Source organism: Macaca thibetana, chromosome 16 (genome assembly GCF_024542745.1).
Source record: "Macaca thibetana thibetana isolate TM-01 chromosome 16, ASM2454274v1, whole genome shotgun sequence".
Taxonomy (NCBI): Eukaryota; Metazoa; Chordata; class Mammalia; order Primates; family Cercopithecidae; genus Macaca; species Macaca thibetana.
Window position 1 is genome coordinate 56,792,463 of NC_065593.1, and position 22,981 is coordinate 56,815,443.

Here is a 22,981-nt window from a genome sequence, read left to right on the forward strand (position 1 = left end):
GAAAGGAAGCGCTGGGAAAACAACACAAGGGTCTGTGCTCAGGGATGCTGGGCGAGACTCTGGGCCCCGTAAACTATTTCCCTTTACTTCTGTGCAGATTTGAAAATTTCTAAACTAAGAAGTCTTCTTCAGAGACTGACACTGTCCTACAATGTCTCCTAAAATGTCTTTGAGGATTTTGATGATTGTAGTTTGTATGCATAAGTTTTTAGTTACTCTCACACTTAGTTTTAGATACGATTTTACCTCCTTCCACGTGGCACCTGTTAACACCATCACTCACTCAGTGCACTCCCCTTTCCACCAAAACCAGACACGCCTCTGTCACAGTGCGAATCCTTTCAGCTCTGAACAGAGTACTGCTCTCACGTGTTTTAAAGACTGGGAAACCAAAGTCCTAACTAGTTTTTAAAATAATTTTCTTGGGGATGCACCCTGCATGTGAACTTTAAATGTATTTTATAATCAAGTTAAAAAATTTTGGCCAGGGCTCAGCGGTGGAATGAAGCAGTGCGTCAGCCTCTCACGAAATGGCACACAGGACTCAGCAGTAGAAATGAAAAGGTTTGTACACACAACGTCTCGCACATGAATATTCCTGGCAACCTTATTCACAACAGCAACAGACAGAAATAGTCCCAGTGTACTTTACTGAGTCCTGGTTGAAGGCACTCTGGTAAAACCCAACCGTGGGCTAGGAAGGCACAAACTGAACACACGGACAGCTCGATGGGGTCTCAGGGCACCACGCTCACAGAAAATGCCACGACCATATGAGTCGATCATGGCATATTCTAGAAGGGCGGCAGGGGGGTGAGAATGCAAAGGGCAGGGGCTGTCTCTGTGGGAAGGACGCAGGTTTCTGATTGAGTGTGGAGTTCGTTACAGAAAGCTACAGATTGTGCATCAATCTGCACAAAACTAGACACACATGCCCACTCCACACACACATGAAGCCGCAAAACCGCAAAGGCCTGCAGTCCAGTTAAGAGGCAGGGCCTCAACACACGGTCCTGGCTCCAACACTGTGCGGCCGAACCCGGAGTCACCGCAGGGGAAGCGTGGGAAGCACAGCTAGGCTCTATTACTAATCTCATAACTTCCTGTAAGTCTGTAATTATTTCAAAGTGAAGAATATTTTTTAAAAACAGGCTGGATAATGCAGACCAACCCTCCACTAAGACATTTTTAAAAGCCAGACAAAATGAAAGCACACAGGAAGTGCCTGCAGTCACCAGAGAGCTCACGAGGCCCTGACGGGGACGGCGCGGCGGGGCCAACTCTCCCCGGCTCACGGCTGACTCCAGGGGGCGCCACAAAAACCAGAAACCCCCAACAGTGCATCCAGGAGCGTCCCCAGCTAGCGGGAAGACGGGACTCCAGGACGACCAAGGGAGAACCGGGAAAGCCCTCGCCGCGGTTCTGAACCCGGAGGACCACACCTAGAAACAGGTGTGAAACGTGGGCCAGCCCAGCAGTGACCCCTCTCACATCCTGAAACCCGACAGAGGTGACCCCGACAGCAAGCATCCACCTCCCGTCAAGGGCAAACGTCAAGTCTCTCTGGGAGAGGAGAACATTCCAGGCCTCAAAGCATTTCTGTAATGTTTTGTTCCTGTGGCTTGGTGGAGATGCTTTTCGTGTATGATACGCCATCCTTCAGAAACAGCCACGGAGGCTCCAGGTGATGACATTAAACAAAGACTTTAAACCATGCTTAATATGTTCCAGGACGTGAAAAAAATAAAAACTAAGAAGAATATGCAAACTATAAAAAATTAATACAAGTTCTGAGAAGTAAAAAAGAATTCAAGGATGCGTTTAATGGCAGATATGGCACACCTGAAAGAATTTGTGACAATGAAATTTAAGTCAAAGAAAATGTTCCTGTAATCCCAGCACTTTGGGAGGCCAAGGTGAGTGGATCACAAGGTCAAGAGATCAAGACCAACCTGGCCAATGTGGTGAAACCGCATCTCTACAAAAAATACAAAAATTAGCCGGGTGAGGTGGCACATGCCTGTAGTCCCAGCTACTCGGGAGGCTGAGGCAGGAGAATCGCTTAATCCCGGAAGGTGGAGGTTGCAGTGAGCTGAGATTGTGCCACTGCACTCCAGCCTGGGTGATAGAGCGAGACTCCAACTCAAAAAAAAAAAAAGAAAAAAAAATGTCCAAACTGAATCAGACAAAACCAGAGGAGAGAGGTAAGAGGCGTAAAGAATTAAGTGCAGTGAGATCCAGATGAGAAGTGGGTAATGAGTCCTAAAAGGAGAGGAGAGGCCAGTGAGCAATGTTCAAAGAGATCATGGCTAGGAATTTTTTTAAAGCAAACAAAACATCGACAGAAAATACAGATTATGGAACAAGTATGAACCCTAGAGCCCCAAGTCAGATAAACACAAAGGGAACTTGTTCTAGGAATATCACAGTAAAAGTGCTGAAAACCAAATAAAGATAAAATCTCAAAAAAAGCCGGGGAAACTTAAAAGATTGTCTCCGATAAAGTAACAAGTAGACTGGCGGCTAAGTTCTCCAGAAGACAAGAGACTATTATTTTTAAAGTGCCAAAACACAAGCAAATGAAGAAATGCAAAGTTTCATTCTTAGCAACAATACCTTTAAGAATCAAAGTGAAAAAAGAAAAAAAAAAAAAAGCTCTCTGGGAGGCCTCGCGGGTGGATCACCTGAGGTCGGGAGTTCGAGACCAGCCTGGCCAACATGGTGAACCCCATCTCTACTAAAAATACAAAATTAGCCGGGTGTGGTGGCGGTGCCTGTAGTCCCAGCTACTTGGGAAGCTGAGGGAGGAGAATCGCTTGAACCTGGGAGATGGAAGTTGCAGTGAGCCGAGATTGCACCACTGCACTCCAGCCTGGGCAATAAAGAGTGAATGAAACTCCGTCTCAAAAAAAAAAAAAGTGGAAAAAAGCCATTTTGGGATAAACAAACAAGTGGGTGCCACCAGCAGACACACTACGGAAAACACTAGCGTGTTCTCCAAGCAAAGTGAAAATGGTCTTCGTAGAAGGTGAGAAATGCAGGACAGAACAAGGAGAAGCAGCAGGTGTCTGTGTGGGTAAATCCCAGTGAACTCCCATGGAACAAGAGAACAGGGTGTCTGTGCATGTAAATCCGAATGAACTCCGACTACGTAAACAGCACAACGTCCCGTGTGATTCGAGACGGAAGTAAAAGCGAAGCCACGACAGCACCGGTGACGTCTCTGCTGAGAGGACGGGGAGGTGGCAGGTGTGTTCAGGACATCTGGGATGGAGCACGGAGCCCTCACCCCCACAGCAAGAAGTCCATTAGCAGCGTAGCCCGGCTTGCTAAGTCACGATCCTCCACACACCCGTGGCCAACTCGAGGCTCACCGATGCCTCTGGTTTCCCTCCTGTCTTCGGCATGAGAGGACAGAACTTTTCCTGGTTCTCCTGACGCCTCTGGTGCGAGGCTGCGAGAGCCAGATGACCCTCTTCCTCCCGGCCCCCACCCTCAGTGATCCACATGTGAGCAGGATAAAAAACACCTGTGGTTTTAAGACACTGAAACTTGGGGATTGTTTCAAGAGCAAAACGCAGCCCACCCTGACTGATGGACCCCTCCTTCACCTCCGCTTTACTAAACAGAGCTCCCCTCCTTCACCTCCACTTTACTAAACAGAGCTCCTGTTTCTTTCCTTTGATCCTAAAGCATGAAATGCAAGAGGCACTGAGTCTAAGATGGAGATGAGGGGACGCTCGTCCTCCTGGCACCGGGGGAAGCAGCTCAGTTCCGGCCACACTGAAGACACCCAGGATGCTCATCCCCTCTCATGTGAATATTCATGACAAAGGCCAACCTGTACGACATGTCTTCGATATGGGAACAAAGGGGACTCGGACAACTCCCAAGGGTTGAGCCACTTTTCCCACAAAATGTGCAAAAAACATCTGAAGAAATCTGTGGTTCAACACCTCCAGGGTACCTGCGACCGGGGTGCACTGGCGCTCCTGCGGGCGGCATGTCACCGACGCGCCAGCGTCCTCAGGTGCAAGGGTGCCATCATCTGGCCTGGGTGAGAAAGTGACCAGCAGCCCCTCCCCGTCTCCCACATGTAGCCCATGAACCCACGGATCTCTCACCCCGACAAAAGCTTCGAGTCTTGTCTCACTTGAAAGAACACATCTAAAACTAAGGATATCAGGAAACAGCTCTGTACACACAGAACTCAGAAATACAGAAGCAAGGAAAACAGACAGCTAAAAAACTGAAAGGGTTGCTTTTGGAAAAATAAAAACGTGGGACTGGGAGATGCGGGGCCAAGACCACAGACGCGATGCAGAACGATTTCACTTTCTGAACTACGCCTGCTTGAAAGCTAAAAGGGAAACTTCCTATGAAGAGTAAAACTGAACGAGGAGGAGAAAAACCCTGAGGTGACACCAAGGCTCAGTCAGGGTCGCCAGGGACGCAGCTGGCTTCAGAGCCTGCAGGCCACAGAGTCTCTTGGGGCCAGCAACGGCCCTGGAGGGGAAGAAGCCGCACGAGGAGGGCCGGCTGCGGGGAGCTGTGGCCACGGCTGGGGAGTGCAGGCAGCAAAGGGGCCCCCAGGGAGGGCGTGGGCAGCTTTCCGGGGGACACGCCCACCACGGTGCGAGGCCACATTTGCAGGAGTGAGTTTGCACTCAGCGGTGTAAGGGAGTGCAAACGCGGACTCCAGCAAACACACTCATAGTGCAGACACAGCTGGAGGTTGGCAGCGGGTCCAGAGCAGGGATGCCTCCCACAAAGACGCCGTCCTCCACGATGCCCCCGAGCAATCCATGCCCCGCAGTGAACCCTGAGGGATGCACCCCAACAGCACACGTGCCCCAGAGCAGAGCACGGGGGGAAAGCTGGAGCTGGGGATGGAGAGAGGCAGACAGACACCACCCTGCACCCAGCACCCCCAACAACTGACCACAGCCCACCGCCACCCTTCAGAGCACCGAGAACCCGGATGGCGTGAAGACGTCAGACACCAAAACCGTGGTAACGGCGCCTTTTAAAAACCCGGACAAAGCACATCAGTGTTTATGTTCCACGGTTGCTCGGTTACTCGGGCAGCCTGCAAGGCCTGCCAGCAGGGAGCAGTGGGTGTGGTGGGTGAGGAAGGGACAGGACAGAGTGGCTACTTTGTATCATGTCTTTCCAAATACCATCATCAAAAAACCCAACTAGAACCCACAACTCCCTCCTCTCCTGGCTACGTGCAAACGCAGCCTCAGCCCAGGCGGGCATGTGGCGTGGAAAGCTGCCCGCGACGACCACACGGAGGCTCCGGGACCTGCGGCTTTTCCGTGGTTTCCTTCTGAGCGTGTGACAATTCTGCCCATCGTGGGTAGGTGGCAGCAATGCACAGGCCAACGGCGCCCTGCGGCCAACAGCAGCCAGCACCCAGCAGAACCCCTGAGGGGCGGTGACTCTGGAGCCTCGGGGCCATCAACGCAGCTGCCCTGACCACACATTCAAGAAGAGCAGATGACAGAGCAGCACCTCCCCGTGGGCCCGCCTCACAGAGCAGGGGGGTGAAGGAAATGCAGCCAGGAGGGCGTCACCAGCCACGGGGACTCGGAACACATTCAACTGTCGCCGCTGGCCACAGGGACTGGGAACACCTTTAACTCTGTCTCCGCTGGCCACAGGGACTGGGAACGCCTTCAACTGCGTGGGGGGCCACGGGGACTGGGAACGCCTTCAACTGCGTGGGGGGCCACGGGGACTGGGAACGCCTTCAACTGCGTGGGGGGCCACGGGGACTGGGAACGCCTTCAACTGCGTGGGGGGCCACGGGCACTGGGAACGCCTTCAACTGCGTGGGGGGCCACGGGGACTGGGAACGCCTTCAACTGCGTGGGGGGCCACGGGGACTGGGAACGCCTTCAACTGCGTGGGGGGCCACGGGGACTGGGAACGCCTTCAACTGCGTGGGGGGCCACGGGGACTGGGAACGCCTTCAACTGCGTGGGGGGCCACGGGGACTGGGAACGCCTTCAACTGCGTGGGGGGCCACGGGGACTGGGAACGCCTTCAACTGCGTGGGGGGCCACGGGCACTGGGAACGCCTTCAACTGCGTGGGGGGCCACGGGGACTGGGAACGCCTTCAACTGCGTGGGGGGCCACGGGGACTGGGAACGCCTTCAACTGCGTGGGGGGCCACGGGGACTGGGAACGCCTTCAACTGCGTGGGGGGCCACGGGGACTGGGAACGCCTTCAACTGCGTCGGGGGCCACGGGGACTGGGAACGCCTTCAACTGCGTCGGGGGCCACGGGGACTGGGAACGCCTTCAACTGCGTCGGGGGGGCCACGGGGACTGGGAACGCCTTCAACTGCGTCGGGGGCCACGGGGACTGGGAACGCCTTCAACTGCGTCGGGGGCCACGGGGACTGGGAACGCCTTCAACTGCGTCGGGGGCCACGGGGACTGGGAACGCCTTCAACTGCGTCGGGGGCCACGGGGACTGGGAACGCCTTCAACTGCGTCGGGGGCCACGGGGACTGGGAACGCCTTCAACTCTGTCACCGCCGGCCATGGGGACTCAGAACGCCTTTAACTCCGTCGCCGGCCAAAGGGATTCGGAACCCTTTAACTCCCCCCCTCATGGTGGGCAGGGGCTCCTGTGCAGACTTACTGCTCAAACACCAAGGGCGACCCTAAAAGCACACCCCGCAACACACAGGGAGCACGTGGAGGTCGCGTGGAGGCCGCGTGGGGGCCGCGTGGGGGCCGCGTGAAGGTCGTGGACTGCCTCCAACTGCCATCTCCAGGGCACGATCCGTGTTGTGGGTGGGAACTGGGGGACACTGAACCCCTCTGAGAGCACCCGGCACCCCACCCCACCCCATCCCAAGCCAAGCTCCTAGATCCAGAAATGGCTTTTTACAGGTCACCAGCTGTCCACGATACGTGGGGGATGGTTTCGACCCCACTAAGGAGGCAACTCCGGGCACCCATGGGTAGGTCGGAAAGGTGACAGCCCTGCACCACGTGCTCTGGATGCATCTGAGGGACAGTGACCACGTCTACACGCAAAACATGACACGCCGGTCTTAGCCAGCAGGGACCACCTGCAGAACCGGCAGTCCCAAGCCTCCGACGTCAGCTGACAGAAACTGGCTCAGGTTTCCAGGATTGACTTTCCCGTGACATCCATCAAACCCACGAGAACACTGAGCTGACACCAGCAGAAATGCCAGCTGGCTGCTCTCAGCACAGAAGCCCCGCCGGCCTGGCTGGAGGTAGACCGCTGCAGGCCTCGGGCAGGTCCCCATCAGGTCAGGGCTGGGAGGTGTGGACAGAAAGCACAAGAGGCGGGTACAGCCCTGACATCCGGCCCTGGGCTCCCCAAACCCAGCCTGCTCTCCTCTGCTCGGACCACACAGACCTCAGCAAAAGTCTGCACACAACAGCAATTTTTCTAAGCTTCCTCACCAGCTGTGCCTCCACACTCACACTCACACTCACACTCTCACAGCGGGGGGCTAAGGGTGGCGTGGGCTGGGCCGTTCGCAACGGCAGGGCCCTGGGAGCTGTGTCGGGGGGATCCGGCTCCCTGGACCCTAGAGGTTGGCTGCTGCCATTGGGAATGTCTAGGGAAATGCAATCAGGCTTTCACTTTAATACTCTGTGGATCTAAAATGTGTTCTACGCTTCCCTCCTCACACACCAGAAAGAATCAGCAAAGAGAAATGAGGCACTGCCCGACTGTGCTAACCCCCGGCGGGTATCAGAAGCTTGGGAATCGGGCGCAGACGTCCGCCTGGACTCGGGCGTGTAAGGAGCTTCGCCTCTGCTCAGCTTTCCTCTTGCGCCCACCTGAGCTTCCTGTGCTCGCCCAAAACAGCTCTGGGTCCCTGCACTGCTCAGTCCACCAGGGCAGGCCCGGGGCTGCTCTGTCCACCATGGGGCCGTGCTTGGAGGGATCTGCAATGACCACTGGGTCCACAGGTGAGCACTGGCCCCACTGCCCCAGCTGCCTCTGCTTCCTGAGAAATTTCCAGAACCAGTGGTTCCGGGGTGCAACCCCTCCCAGCTCACACTTCCTCTCGTTCTCTCAATCTCCATCTCTCAGTCTGTCTCTTGTAGGCACCGCTGGGCAAACCAGGCACCCCACAGCTGCCGCCTCCACAGAAGAGACACACCCAGCCCTGCACCCTGGCAGGCCAATGGGCCGCCCCGCACCCAGGAGCACGCCTCCCTCATCGAGGGAGCAGCCCTTTGCTGCAGCCTTCAGCCTTCAGACCTACCTGCTTGTCTCATGAGCTCTCCTCCCAGACCCCTGAAAAGGAATGAAAACATCAGAATTAGAAGAACCTCCTGATGTACAAAACACCATGAAAGATGCTTGCCAGTGTAACCTCGGGCTCCAAAAAGCACTACAATGAGAACTAGTTGAATGTGTTACTGAGCATGAGTGACCTTTCATGAAAAAAGTAAAAAACATGGTACAGCCATCTTCCGGAGGCCTCCCATCCTAGCTGGGTCATGCTAATTTTTTATTTTTCCTGGACATTAGAGTCCCGATGGGTATCCCATCACAGAGGTAACTCCAAGCAGTGCTCAGTTCTTACTTTACAAAAGCAATCTCAGACGCCAGAAAGAGCCCCATCCAACCTAGAGAAGCAGCGCGCTGCGGTTCTACCACAAGCGAAGCCAGGCGGGGCTCCGGGCTGCTCTGCCCGTCTAGGATGCCTGCCCTCCAACAGCGGGCCGGGTGACCCCTGGTTAACCCACACACAACCAGGTCAGACCCTCACACACCTCCAACAGTGGGCCGGGTGACACCCGCTCAACCCACACACAACCAGGTCAGACCCTCACACATCTCTGACAGCCGGCTGGGTCCAGGTCAGACCCTCACCCACCTCCAACAGTGGGCCAGGTGACACCTGCTCAACCCACACACAACCAGGTCAGGCCCTTACACACCTCCGTCAGTGGGCCGAGTGACAGCCGCTCAACCCACACACACACAGGCAGTGCGGGCAGCGAACACATCCGTCCCGCCTGCTCCTGACACACAGCTCTTCATTAGGACACAGATATAAGAACTTTGGTTTTGTAAAGCTCACCTGTATAACTGACGATCATAGAGCTGAAAATAAAAAACAAAGTTATTTAATAATTTAAATTTTAAAATAATACATATACATTAATAATTGTCAAAAATAAGAACAAAGAGAAAACAGCAGAAGACGCCGTGCCAGCCAGGAGAGCCGCCCAGGGGGCTGGGGATGGAGGCCCACCTACTGACACAGATGGCCTCATTTAACCTCCAGACAGGCCCAGCGCTCCCTTGAAGGGGAAACTGAGGCACGGAGCAAGGGGAGGGTGGCCAGACAGGGAGCTGGAGCCACCTGTGTTCTGGTCCCAGGGACCGACAGAACTCACCGAGGCAGCCCTCGGGCAGGGAAGTGATTGTGCCCAACAGGATGCTGAGGTTTCTTTTTCTTTAAAAGAGCTAAAAAGCCACACGGTGATGAGCACTACTACTAAAATTTACTGAACACTCACACTGTGCCAAATATTCTCCTAAACTCTTTAAAATATATTATTTAACTCACAAAAACTCAAGGAGGTCGGCCTATATTTTACAGGAAAAGGGAGCCATGCTCAGCCTCAGTGGGGAGGCCACATTCATGGCGGCTGCCCGGGGCCACCTCCCCGTCTGCACTCTGCAGCCATGCTTGTCTCAGTCAGAGACGGAGGACAGACACTACCTGAAAAGTGAAAAATGTAAGCAAAGTGGCTTTGCCAAAATCATAAAGCAAGTTAATGGCAAAAATAGGATAAGAATCCAAGAGGTGAATCTTAAAGAATATAAAGCTACCTGGAACAACAGACAGTAAACCATGTAATCCCTTGTGAATAATTTTTATATTCTCCTGTAACACCAAGATCCATAGTTCATACTTTACCTCTGGGTCACAGAAGCCTTTGAGACTCTCTAAAAGCCCAGAAAGATGAACACATCATCTCCCCAGAGAAATGCACACACAAAATTCTGGTTTACTTTCAGGAGATGCCAGACCCCAGTTGCAGCTGCACGGCTGGAAACTAGAGGTTTTGTGCTTGTTCTGTGTGCCCAGCTCCACGAGAGCACGGGGCCCACTACCCCCACCCACAGTTCGCTGCGCGCTCCATCCTGGGACCGAGCCGGGCGCCCCGAGGGAAACCGCACTCCAGCTACAGCTGAAACCTCCACTGACTGCACTGGCTTCATATGCCGTCCTCAGAGACTGAGGACACGTTGGCTACGTGCACTCATTTCCCAGGAGTCTTTTCTCCCAGGGCAACCCCCCAAGGTGGCTGTTCACAAGCATGACACCAGCGTAGAGCCTGTTCCCAGAGCGATCACACCCAGGTTCCACCACTGAGCCCAGGACTGATGGAGCACAGTGGCCACCAGGACTGCAAACCCTGCCTGGGAAGGGTGGGAGGCCCTGTGATGCCTCCCCAGGGGCACACCCAGAGGCTGCACACAAACCTGCTGGTGAATCTGCTTCAGGCCCTGCACTGCCTGCTCGTCCAGATGGTCCGTGACGGGCCTGCAGAAGGTCAAACAGCGAGTTGAGGCCACACTCCCCAAGACCCCAACCCCGGGTACACTCGGAGAAGCTGAGGTCACACCCCCCAAGACCCCAACCCCAGGTACACCCAGAGAAGCTGAGGTCACACCCCCCAAGACCCCAACCCCAGGTACACCCAGAGAAGCTGAGGTCACACCCCCCAAGACCCCAACCCCAGGTACACCCAGAGAAGCTGAGGTCACACCCCCCAAGACCCTAACCCCGGGTACACCCGGAGAAGCTGAGGTCACACCCCCCAAGACCCCAACCCCAGGTACACCCGGAGGAGCATGGGCTCAGCAAAGTCTCCTCTTGTTCAGGTCCTGGTGGGTCCCAGAGACCTCTGCAGGGCATACCTCTGATTATTTTTTTATTCTATTATATTGTTTTATATTGCATTGTTTTGTTTATTTTATTGTATTTATTTCATTTTAGAGATGGGGTCTCACTGTGCTGCCCAGGCTGGTCTCAAACTCCTGGGCCCAAACAATCCCCCACCTCCACCTCCTAAAGAGCTGGATTACAGGCATGAGCCACCGAGCCCGGCCCATTTGTGACTTTAGATGAAGCAGTGCCTGGTCAAAGGAAGAGGATGTTGGGACATTCCCTTAAAGCTGTGACCCCTGCCAATGTGACCATCTTGGAAAACAGAGAAGTCCAGGTGAGGCTGACACGAGAGCTCATGTCCACTGCCATCCGAGGGAAGGCCCCTGGCGAGATCGGCCCTGGGCTGGCATCTGGGGGCCTGGATGCCAGCAGGGTTCCCACCAAGCCCTGCCGGATGAGGCCCCCTCGCTGGCTCAATCTGCACAAACCGTGTGCTTTACTCCAGTCACCTGCTTTCCTCCTGGGGGTCTGGAATTTTGTTTTGTGCCAGGTGGAGGTGCCCACATAGCCAGACCCCAGGCTGGCCGAGGCACTGAGGCTCAAACGTGCTTCCCTGATAGACACCTCACAGGTGAGGTCACATTTCACTGCTGGGGGAATGTCACAGGCTCTGTGGGACCCAACTGGAGGACCCTGGGAGCTCCTGCCTGGTTCTCCCCAGACCCCACTCCATGCGCCTTCTTCCTCCACCACAGAGCAGCGCCATCAAGGCCAGGTCTTGCACGGGCATCGGCCACACCCACACGAGCAAGCGAGCGTCCCTGAAGGAGTCGCACTGTGCATCTGAGCTCGGGACTGACCAGAGCTCCCTCAGGCTGGGGCGGGAGGCGGGCCCATACCCTGCTCTCAATCCGTTGCCAGGAACTGTCTCAATGCACAGGGCATAACTTAAAATCGTTTCTCAAACTGGAGTCCGAGAACCAGGTCACCATCACTATGGTAAGTCTGGGAGTTTTTACTTTTGAGGAAGAGTCAACCGGGAAGAAACGTAAGACAGTCAATGCCTTACAGCCTCCTGCACACAACTTTCCAGCGACCCCGTATTTTTCATGCTTTATTACTATTTGTACAAACATAGCCAACTGAAAAATTCAAAAGAAAAGTGCATGTTCTCTGGCATTTTAAACTATCAGACATGATGAAGAAAGGACACTGAACATGCAAGTCGCTTGATGCCATCTCGGAAAAAGGACCTTTGCTGTTATGACCTCACTCGTCGCCTCTGAGACCAGGAGGTGCACAAGGAGGCAGGAGGGGCAGGGTGACTGGGGGGAGACGCCCGACCCATCTGGGTGACGCACCCCGCTGAGGAGAGGTGGGTGGTCCGCCCCGGCACAACCGTCAGGAGAGGGCCACTTACACACTCCGTCAGTACAACCTGGGGCCTAACAACTGTGCCACTGGTGCAAATAAACAAAAATTAGAAGGGATGAGATAGCCCCGAAGTGGAGAGCACTGTAATTATATGGCAAGGGGATCAGGAACGGAGCCCTGTGTCTCCTCGAGACCCGCTCTTCCTACCTGTTCTCTTGGGCTGCAAGTTTGTACAAGGCGTAAGCAACCTCCGCGCAGGCAAGAATCGACCCATGCCTCGTGTGTAGGTCTGGACTCAGCGTCATGGACAGCAGCCTCGGGAAGACTGCAAGAGACAGGGCCGAGAGGGCAGGTGACAGTGTGTACACACAGATGACCGGTGGGACGTCCACAGACACCCACACAGGGCCAAGAGGGCAGGTGACAGCGTGCACACACAGACGGCTTGTGGGACGACCACGCTCACACACCAACAGTGGCGTCCCTCAGGGTCATCACCCCAGTGCCCAGGATGGCACCCGTGGTGATGCAGATGGCCTCCGAGACACCAAGGGTAACAGGACAGAGGCTGCTGCGTGCTCCCAAGTGCCCCAGACGGGGTGGGTAACTCAGACAGGAGAGGCAGCACAAAAGAGGAGGACACACTCCCCAGGCCTTCCCTGTCGGTGTAGGGTGGCCTCTGGTCCTGGCAGGGGCTCTGCCTGGCTGCCTGGGTGGTGGAGGGGGCGGAGCAGGACGGAGGCAGGGCTGCCCCAGGGGCGGTGCCTCTACTCTGAGTTTACTCAGAAAGCACAGACTCCTCAGAACCCTCGCGGCCACAGAGGGAGGAGGCTCTGCCACACCTGCGGGGGAAACCAAGCCCCCTGAGCCTTCGCCATCCCAAGTGCTGCCAGGTTTGCGATGGGCTGAGAATCAGAGAGGTTAAGATGTGGCGGCTGGGGGTGATAGGTTTTTTGAGAATCAGAGAAATCTACAAAAGGTCACAATCCCATCCTGGGTGTCCATGCTCTTCACCCAGACAGAGGACAAAGCTGGGCCCCTCAGTGTCAGCAAGGGTTAATTGTGCATTGGAAAGTAGGGCAGCACCACACTAAACCCGTGACATGGACGCCTCGTTCACAGATCACGAAGCTGAAAGATCCCTTAGGAATTAACAAGCCCCCACAGGATGTGAAACACAGGCGTCACATCAGTAACTCCACCCAACAGCCACAATCCGGCCTCCAGTGGAGCCCCTGTAATAAATGTCAGGGGAGTGAGGGTAATGTTGAGAAATGTGGTATTCTTCCCTACATTTAAGTCAGATGATTATTTATTCCAAGTAGAAAGAACGAGACAGAACAAATGGGATTTCTCTCTTCATTGATGAAGCGTAAGAAGTGCAGGCTTAGCTGAGCCATTCCAAGGTGATTTTAGTCCTGGGCAGACTCTGAGTCTCCCACTCAGGCCCTTTCTTTCTATACACCCTGCCCAGTTCCAAAGTGCATTCCTGCGTGGTGGGTCGCGTGTGGCAGGTCACGTGTGGCAGGTGCAAGCCAACTAGAGACCAGGGAAGCAGCACCGCCTGTCAGGCGTCTGGCGGGACCACCATGGGCTTCGGCGTACATAACAGTCCAGCGGCTCCCTGCCATGCAGGTGGACCCACTCACCGCATCCGTCCTCACAGCCTGTCCCCCGATCAAGTCCACAGCTAGTTCCTCAGATGCTTCTCATCAAGACAGACGCAGAACCTTATTTTCAGCCCCCAGAGTTTGAAACCAGCAACCCGGGCCTTTCTGCGGTGCGCGAGCGTGGTGCCCGCAGGCCGGCCGGGACACACACCCACCTTGCGTGGCGCTGTACTCGGGCGCTCGCTGGGTCAGGTTGTGCAGCGCCTTCACAGCCAGCTCTCGGATGACCCTGAGAGTGAGGAGAGAACATCGTTAGTGCCTTCACTTGGACAATTCTGGCTTTATTCAATTCATAAAGAGAAAGTGAGGGAGACGACATCCATCAATCGTCAACCCACCACTTGGCAGAGGCTTGCTCACTCACACACACAAACCAGCACAAGAACCTCCGACTCCAACAGACGACAGGGACAGTCTACCACAGCGAGGTCACACGGCTAACCACGGTTCTTCTTGGAACACAGGTGCCATTCCGTCTCAGGGCCAGGTGGCAACTGGGTCTCTGGCCTCCCCACCCCCACACTACCCGGAGGATGCGAGTCTGAGACAGAGCCACGTGAAACGGTCCCTCCACGGATTACAAGGGGTGAACAGAAGGAACTTCCTAAGGCTCACCCACCAAATCTGGGCGCATATCCAGTAAGTGCCTCATCAGACACATGCTGAAAGCACCCAGCGGTTGAACACGGGGATGGTGGAAGGCTGACCCAAAGCCAGCTCAAGAGGCCAGAGCCCCTTCTGAGCCCACCTCTCCTTCCAGAGCTCCACACAGAGGCACACGGTAAAGCTGGGAGTGAACTGCAGAGCCCGCGCCCCCAGCCCCTCCAGACCCAGATGGAGCGGCAAGTGGTCATGACTTAAAATCATCATGACGGCGACCACATAACAACAAAGAAGCAAAACGTGAAGGTGGAAACATGCAGAAGGCGGGTGTCTGTATTCTAACTATTTGAAACCACCAAACCCACAGCACCACAGTGAAACAAGGCACGAGGGCGGACACCCACACTGACAGCACCACCTGCCACAGCCCCTCCGGTGTTGGCAGAGGGCCCTGCTCAGGGTCCACTCCCAACAATAAACAAAGAGCTCTCCGAGGCAGGTGGCGTTTCATGTGCCAGGAAACTCGCACCCTGAGCAACCCCCAACTGTATGCCATCTACCAGACCATCACCCGCAACTCCGAGGGAGCGGGAGAGGCAAAGCACCTGGGAAGCGGAGGCAATGCAGTCTGCAGCCACAAGCCCAGCCCGAGGCTGCTTCTTGTCAGGACGGCCCTCAGCTAAGAATGGTTTTCACATTTTTCAAGGGTTACATAAACTAAATAAAATAAAGCAAAGCATATGGAACAGAGATCTACCATGTTTATCTAGCCCTTTAAAGAAAAGCTTGCCAACCCAGGTACTACACTAGTCGTCAGTTACTTTAAGGCAAGAAATCTAACATGAGACAAAGAGGGCTGTTCCTTAAAGATAAAGGGTCAATACATTAGGAAGAGACAAAAGCCGCGAGTGTATCTGCCGCCAATAAGTGACCCGCCCAAAACACATGAAGGAAAGGCTGACAGAACTAAGGCAGAAACAGACGACACAGTAACAGCTGGGGGGTCCCACAGCTCTGACACCATGGATACACATCTGTAACTCTGGTTTTAAAGATGTTATCGACTAGTCGGCTCATACAACTGACTCATTCATTCATTTTCCCAAGGTCTGGCTTAGGGGACCTTTCACTCTAATGGAGAGAGCTCTGGTGTAACACGTGCAGGGACACCCCGAGGGGCAGGAACTCACACCCTTCTCTGGAAGCGAACGGTCACCAGGAAGGGAAGGGAGGGTCTTCCCCCGGCAGCCCGAGTGCTGCCTACCCAGGAGTTCCTTTCCCAGAGGCTCCCAGCCCCGAGAGCCCTGCCTGGACCACGGCAGGCAGCTGGGCCTCTCCCCAGGCAGCAGCAAACGCATCCCCCATGGGTCAGAAAGGACCTCCTCCACGTCACACCAACTGTCAAACTGAGATTCTGGACTCGCACCCTCACAAAGCCACCTCCACCCACAGGCACCTGCCGCTCCTCAGGGCTCCCGTGAGGAGTGCCACAGCATGGCACTGTCCTAGGAGGGGACCCTGAGCTCCTCGGGGCAGCGGTCACGGCACTAACGCTCTGTTTATGCTCCAGACCGCGCTTCGCTTTTCCTTTGAGACACATTTAACCGCCTATGAAATGCAAGGAAACTCTGAAGCTGCTACTGTAATTATGAAAACGGCCACTAAAAACTGCTGGGCTCCCAGCAGACCGCGCAGAAATCACCTGTGGAGCCACGTGGAGCAGAGTCGGGGGAAGCACCGCCTGCCGAGGGAGATGACAGAGGCTCCACCTCCAAGTTCCACCTGCCCCCTCGGACGCAGCGGCGCTCCGCAACCCACCAGCGTGGGCACTCGCACGGGAACACCAATACGCCGGACACGCCGGACACACTGGACCAAGGACTCGCACAGGAACACCAACACGCCGGACACACTGGACCAAGGACTCGCACGGGAACACCAAGACGCCGGACACACTGGACCAAGGTCTCCGAGGTGGAACTGGAGACAGACCATGACCCAACACATCCGCATGAAGACTGGAATTATTTTAAAATACGACATCCACAGTGAGAAAATACACTCAAGGCTTAGAAGCTCAACTGAATCTCTCCTTTGGGGAAAAAAAAAAAACTCTTAGAAAAACACAAACAGAGGGCCGGGCGCGGTGGCTCAAGCCTATAATCCCAGCACTTTGGGAGGCTGAGACGGGCGGATCACGAGGTCAGGAGATCAAGACCATCCTGGCTAACCCGGTGAAACCCCGTCTCTACCAAAAAATACAAAAAACTAGCCAGGCGAGGTGGTGGGCGCCTGTAGTCCCAGCTACTCGGGAGGCTGAGGCAGGAGAATGGTGTAAACCCAGGAGGCGGAGCTTGCAGTGAGCTGAGATCCGGCCACTGCACTACAGCCTGGGCGACAAAGCGAGACTCCGTCTCAAAAAAAAAAAAAAAAAAAAAAAAAAGAAAAACACAAACAGAAAACCTACCCATCCCAGTGGTTGATCTTCATGGTAACCAGGTGGTCTATCATCGGCTGGGTGTACTCAGGAAAGCCGGCAATATACACACTGGAAGAGACAGCAGGGAAGAGGTGGTGAGACGTGGAAGGACGAGAATGCACTGCCTGCGGGGGAGAATTCAGCACAGTTACTTTCAAAACCAGTTTGCCCATTTCTTCAAATCTACCACATGATCCAGCCATGCCCCCCTGAGCAGTTACGCCAAAGAAAAGAACATTTGTGCACATAGCTTCACGTGTAACATGTGTAACAGCGAAAACCGGAAACCATCCTGACGTCGTCTACGGAGAAAACAAACCGTGGTTGATCCACACAATCGAATACTCAGCAGCAACACACACAACCTGAATCTCAACTCCCCCAAGCCAAAGAGGCCTGACAAAACGAGTACACACGGCTTCGTTTCATCCACACAAAATTCAAGGACGGGAAACTAATCCACACCCACAGAGGCAGGTCAGTGGTGGCCTCCGGGTCGGGGAGGACCGAGGCGGGAATTACAGGGAGCAGACACGGGGAGGCTCCAGGGTGATGGCTGTGCTCAGGCCTCACACGCAGGAAGCTGTGCGCTCTGGTGAGCGTGTGCCAGCTGCACTTCGGTAAAACCCTGCACTCCATACACAGTGAACGTGTCCCCGTTACACCTCGTACCGCTGTTAAAAACTTTTAAGAAAATCCACAGGCAAGCTGACTTGTACCACAATATGAAAAGATGAACCCCAAACAAAACATTGGCACAAAATGTGTACAGAGACATCATAAAAGAAAATAAATAAAAGACCAATAAACACATGAAAAGATGTTCAACATCAGTATTCAGCCAGGAACGCCAGTTGTTAAACCATGGCCCCCACTCGAACGGGTGAAATTTTAAGACTGACAAATACCAAGTGTTGGCACAGATGTGGGAAACCAGAGCCACTTTGCAAAACAGTTTGGCAGTTTCTTATAAAATACACAAAAATTCCCTTTTAACTCTTTATCTGAAAGAAATGAAAATATACATCCACATGAAGATGATTTCCAAATAAATATATACAACTGCTTTATTCACCAGAGTCAGAAACTCAAAATAACCCAATGTCAGGCAAACTCACAGAAAAACTGTATAGCCACAGAACACTGCATACAACTCACCACAAAAGGAGCTGTGGACACACGCGCCGCGGACACACGCGCCGAGGACACACGCGCCGAGGACACACGCGCCGCGGACACACGCGCCGAGGACACACGCGCCGACACACACCGCAGAGGACACACGCGCCGAGGACACACGCGCCGAGGACACACGCGCCGAGGACACACGCGCCGCGGACACACGCGCCGAGGACACACGCGCCGAGGACACACGCGCCGAGGACACACGCGCGGACACACGCGCCGAGGACACACGCGCCGAGGACACACGCGCCGCGGACACACGCGCCGAGGACACACACCGCAGACACACGCGCCGAGGACACACGCGCCGAGGACACACGCGCAGGACAGGACACGCCGAGGACACACGCGCCGAGGACACACGCGCCGAGGACACACACCGCAGACACACGCGCCGAGGACACACGCGCCGAGGACACACGCGCCGAGGACACACGCGCCGAGGACACACGCGCCGAGGACACACACCGCAGACACACACGCCGCGGACACACGCGCCGAGGACACACGCGCCGCGGACACACACACCACCGCAGACACACACGCGCCGCGGACACACGCGCCGCGGACACACACCGCAGACACACGCGCCGAGGACACACGCGCCGCGGACACACGCGCCGAGGACACACGCGAGGACACACACCGCAGACACACACCGCAGGACACACGCACCGCGGACACACGCGCCGAGGACACACACCGCAGACACACGCGCCGCGGACACACGCGCCGCGGACACACACCGCAGACACACGCGCCGAGGACACACGCGCCGAGGACACACGCCGCGGACACACGCGCCGCGGACACACGCGCGCGCGGACACACACCGCAGACACACGCGCCGAGGACACACGCGCCGAGGACACACACCGCGGACACACGCGCCGAGGACACACGCGCCGAGGACACACGCGCCGAGGACACACGCGCCGAGGACACACGCGCCGAGGACACACACCGCAGACACACGCACCGAGGACACACACCGCAGACACACGCGCCGAGGACACACGCGCCGAGGACACACACCGCAGACACACGCGCCGCGGACACACGCGCCGAGGACACACACCGCAGACACACGCGCCGAGGACACACGCGCCGAGGACACACGCGCCGAGGACACACACCGCAGACACACGCGCCGCGGACACACGCGCCGAGGACACACACCGCAGACACACGCCGCGGACACACGCGCCGAGGACACACACCGCAGACACACGCGCCGAGGACACACGCGCCGAGGACACACACGCGCCGAGGACACACACCAGCAGACACACGCGCCGCGGACACACGCGCCGAGGACACACGCGCCGAGGACACACACCGCAGACACACGCGCCGAGGGACACACGCGCGCCGAGGACACACACCGCAGACACACGCGCCGAGGACACACACCGCAGACACACGCGCCGAGGACACACGCGCCGAGGACACACACCGCAGACACACGCGCCGAGGACACACACCGCGGACACACGCGCCGCGGACACACACCGCAGACACACGCGCCGAGGACACACGCGCCGAGGACACACACCGCAGACACACGCGCCGCGGACACACGCGCCGCAGACACACACCGCAGACACACGCGCCGAGGACACACGCGCCGAGGACACACACCGCAGACACACGCGCCGCGGACACACGCGCCGAGGACACACACGCGGACACACGCGCCGAGGACACACACCCGCAGACACACGCGCCGCGGACACACGCCGCCGAGGACACACACACCGCAGACACACGCGCCGCGGACACACGCGCCGAGGACACACACCGCAGACACACACACGCGCCGAGGACACACGCGCCGCGGACACACGCGCCGAGGACACACGCAGACACACGCGCGAGGACACACGCGCCGAGGACACACGCGCCGAGGACACACACCGCAGACACACACGCGCCGCGGACACACGCGCCGAGGACACACACCGCACACACGCAGACACACGCGCCGCGGACACACGCGCCGAGGACACACACCGCAGACACACGCGCCGAGGACACACGTGCCGCGGACACACGCGCCGCGGACACACGCGCCGAGGACACACACCGCAGACACACGCGCCGCGGACACACGCGCCGAGGACACACACACCGCAGACACACGCGCCGCGGACACACGCGCCGAGGACACACACCGCAGACACACGCGCCGAGGACACACGCGCCGCGGACACACGCGCCGAGGACACACACCGCAGACACACGCGCCGAGGACACACGCGCCGAGGACACACGCGCCGAGGACACACACCGCAGACACACGCGCCGAGGACACACGCGCCGAGGACACACACCGCGGACACACGCGCCGCGGACACACGTGCTGCGGACACACGCGCCGCGGACACATGCACTGAGGACACACGCACCGCGGACAGGCCCCAGGCGCGCTACACTGAGCAAAGAACACTGACACACAAGAGTGTGGTCCCTCTGATTCCATGGATAGGACCCTCCACGAGGGGCAGCCCTGCTCCACATCGAGGGCGGGGCAGCGGCTCACAGGCTGGGAGGAGGGAGGGTGGCCGTGGAGTGGTGGGAGCTCCACTCCCAAGGAAGATGCAGGTGACGCAGGTGGACACACCATCAGCCCCTCCACAACCGTCCACTCCATACGGGGGCAGCTGAAAGCAAATTATGTCTCAAAAATAAAAGTTACATCTTGTGAAAACAACATGGAAGACTTTTAAAAAATAATCTCCAAGTAGGATGTGACTTTCTAATCATGACTCAAAACCCAGAGCCATAAAAGAAATCGATCCCTACAAACACATATGCCGAACAAAGTCTACCAGGAAAACACCAAAAACAAAGTCAAAAGTCAAACAACAAAATTGGAAAAAACATCCGCAACTGGTCTTACCAACAGGAGTATTCCCTAAAACAAACAAGTTCTTCTGAATCAATAAAAAAAATAGTGTAGCAGAAATACCATCAAAAAGTTTACAGAAAACACACACATACTTCAACCCCTTGAAGCGGTGCAGCCTCCGGCACGGAGGAAAAGAAAAGGAAGCCTCTGCTCAGCCGTCCGACGGCCCAAGCCCCGGGGTCTGCAGCCGGAGCTGCGGGAAGCAGAAGGACACTGAGCCTGCTGGGCAGCACTTGGGCACAGCCCCAGTGGACGGTGGCCAGCAACGCGCAGGAAACTGAGAACATGCGGACCCTTGGGTCCAGCATCTCCGCTTTCGGTAACCCATTCCAAAATAACCGCACAGGTGAGGAACTGCAGACAAAAAAACATCCACCTTGTTTATGACAGCAAAAAACTGGATGGACCCAACACAGAGGTGCTGCAGGGGCCCTGGGGCTGCACGCCCAGAAGGCAGATGCATCCGACTGCGTCCTAGAGCCCAGACAGCAGGGTCCCAGACAGCAGGGTCCCAGCAGCAGGGTCCCAGACAGCAGGGTCCCAGACAGACAGCAGGGTCCCAGAGAAGCAGGGTCCCAGACAGCAGGGTCCCAGAGAAGCAGGCAGGCGGCCAGTGACTTCATGGAAAGCAGCAGATAGAGGCAAGGCCACCTGAGTGCTCACGCAGGCAAGGGCACCAACTAGCAACTGACCCTGAAGAAGACACGCTCCTGAGCCCCTGGCCCAAGGCGGCAGAAAAAGGGGTGTGTCCTGGGTACCCAAGGTCCCAGAGGAGAAAAGTATGAGAACCAAGGTGAGTATCCACCAGAAGGTGGGAGAGACGGAGGGGCTGGAGGGAGCCAGGGCAGGCAGAGATGTGAAAGAGAATGGACTCTGGCCACGAGCAAACCAGACAGAACCCACGGGCAAAGCACGGATGGGAGAGGTCAGGGCGTGAGGGTGCAGGGTCAGCTCGGACGCTTCTGCGAGACAAAGGCAGCTGGAAGTGAGGTGACGGCATAGAGAGGGTCCCAGGATGAGGCGTGTCTGAGGCCTATTAGGGATGTGGAAGTGGCAGACGGAGGTCACCAGCCATGTGTGGGCAATGAGAGGAGAAGCAAGTGAGCTGAGTATGTGGACGAGATGTCATTCACCAATTCAGGAAATACACAAGCAAACAGTTGACTTTGAGGCTTCCTTGCTTTGAGGAGCTTATACAATAGGAACATAAAAAATTATTGAAAAGCAAAAGACGATAAAATATATTTTTAAAAGGACGCTCGACGCTGAAGATACCAGAAATCAGAGAAGGAAATTTACAACAGCAGGAAGACCAAAACACCCAAAGTCCTCATGACTGCTCACCCCGACAGAAAAACAGCCAGGGAGAACAGAAGCTGTGCCATGCGCCCACACCAAAACCCACGGGGCTCAAAGCCCCTCAGCTGGTGGGGCGACCACGCAGCGAGAACCACTGAGGAACCCCGAAACACAGGGAGCTGAGGAGGCAGGGAGCTGACAAAGGAAGCCACCTGCAGATTCTAAACTGGTGGAGCCCCAGGGACAGGAGTGCCAGCAGGATGGGGCCTCCGGAGGGAGGGTCGTGTGCACAGTGCTGACCACGGTGTGGTCGTTCAACGGCTCACATCTGCCACACCCGCCACCATACTGAAACCCGTATTGAAAACTGGTGATTTTACTACATGTAAACCACATGTAATAAAGCAGATGTACAAAGATAAAACTGATTTTTTTTTTTTTTTTTGAGGCGGAGTCTTGCTCTGTCACCAGGATGGAATGCAGTGGCGTGATCTCGGCTCACTGCAACCTCCACTTCCTAGGTTCAAGCAATTCTCCTGC

The 22,981-nt window shown here is 56.0% G+C and overlaps 1 protein-coding gene across 3 annotated transcripts in view; it reads right to left on the minus strand.

Moving 5' to 3' along the window:
• TBCD (tubulin folding cofactor D) overlaps positions 1 to 22,981 on the minus strand; it is a 188,891-nt gene that overhangs the window by 23,583 nt on the left and 142,327 nt on the right. For all 3 annotated transcript variants that reach the window (XR_007720228.1, XM_050763665.1, XM_050763666.1), the window contains exons 18-23: positions 17,035 to 17,115; positions 14,120 to 14,193; positions 12,502 to 12,619; positions 10,512 to 10,572; positions 9,097 to 9,119; positions 8,272 to 8,303 (exon numbers count right to left, since the gene is read on the minus strand). Coding sequence is in view for 2 of the 3 variants with exons in the window: in XM_050763665.1 (XP_050619622.1) it covers positions 8,272 to 8,303; positions 9,097 to 9,119; positions 10,512 to 10,572; positions 12,502 to 12,619; positions 14,120 to 14,193; positions 17,035 to 17,115 (389 nt within the window). In the remaining variant the exon portion in view is untranslated. The remainder of the gene's footprint in view (positions 1 to 8,271; positions 8,304 to 9,096; positions 9,120 to 10,511; positions 10,573 to 12,501; positions 12,620 to 14,119; positions 14,194 to 17,034; positions 17,116 to 22,981) is intronic.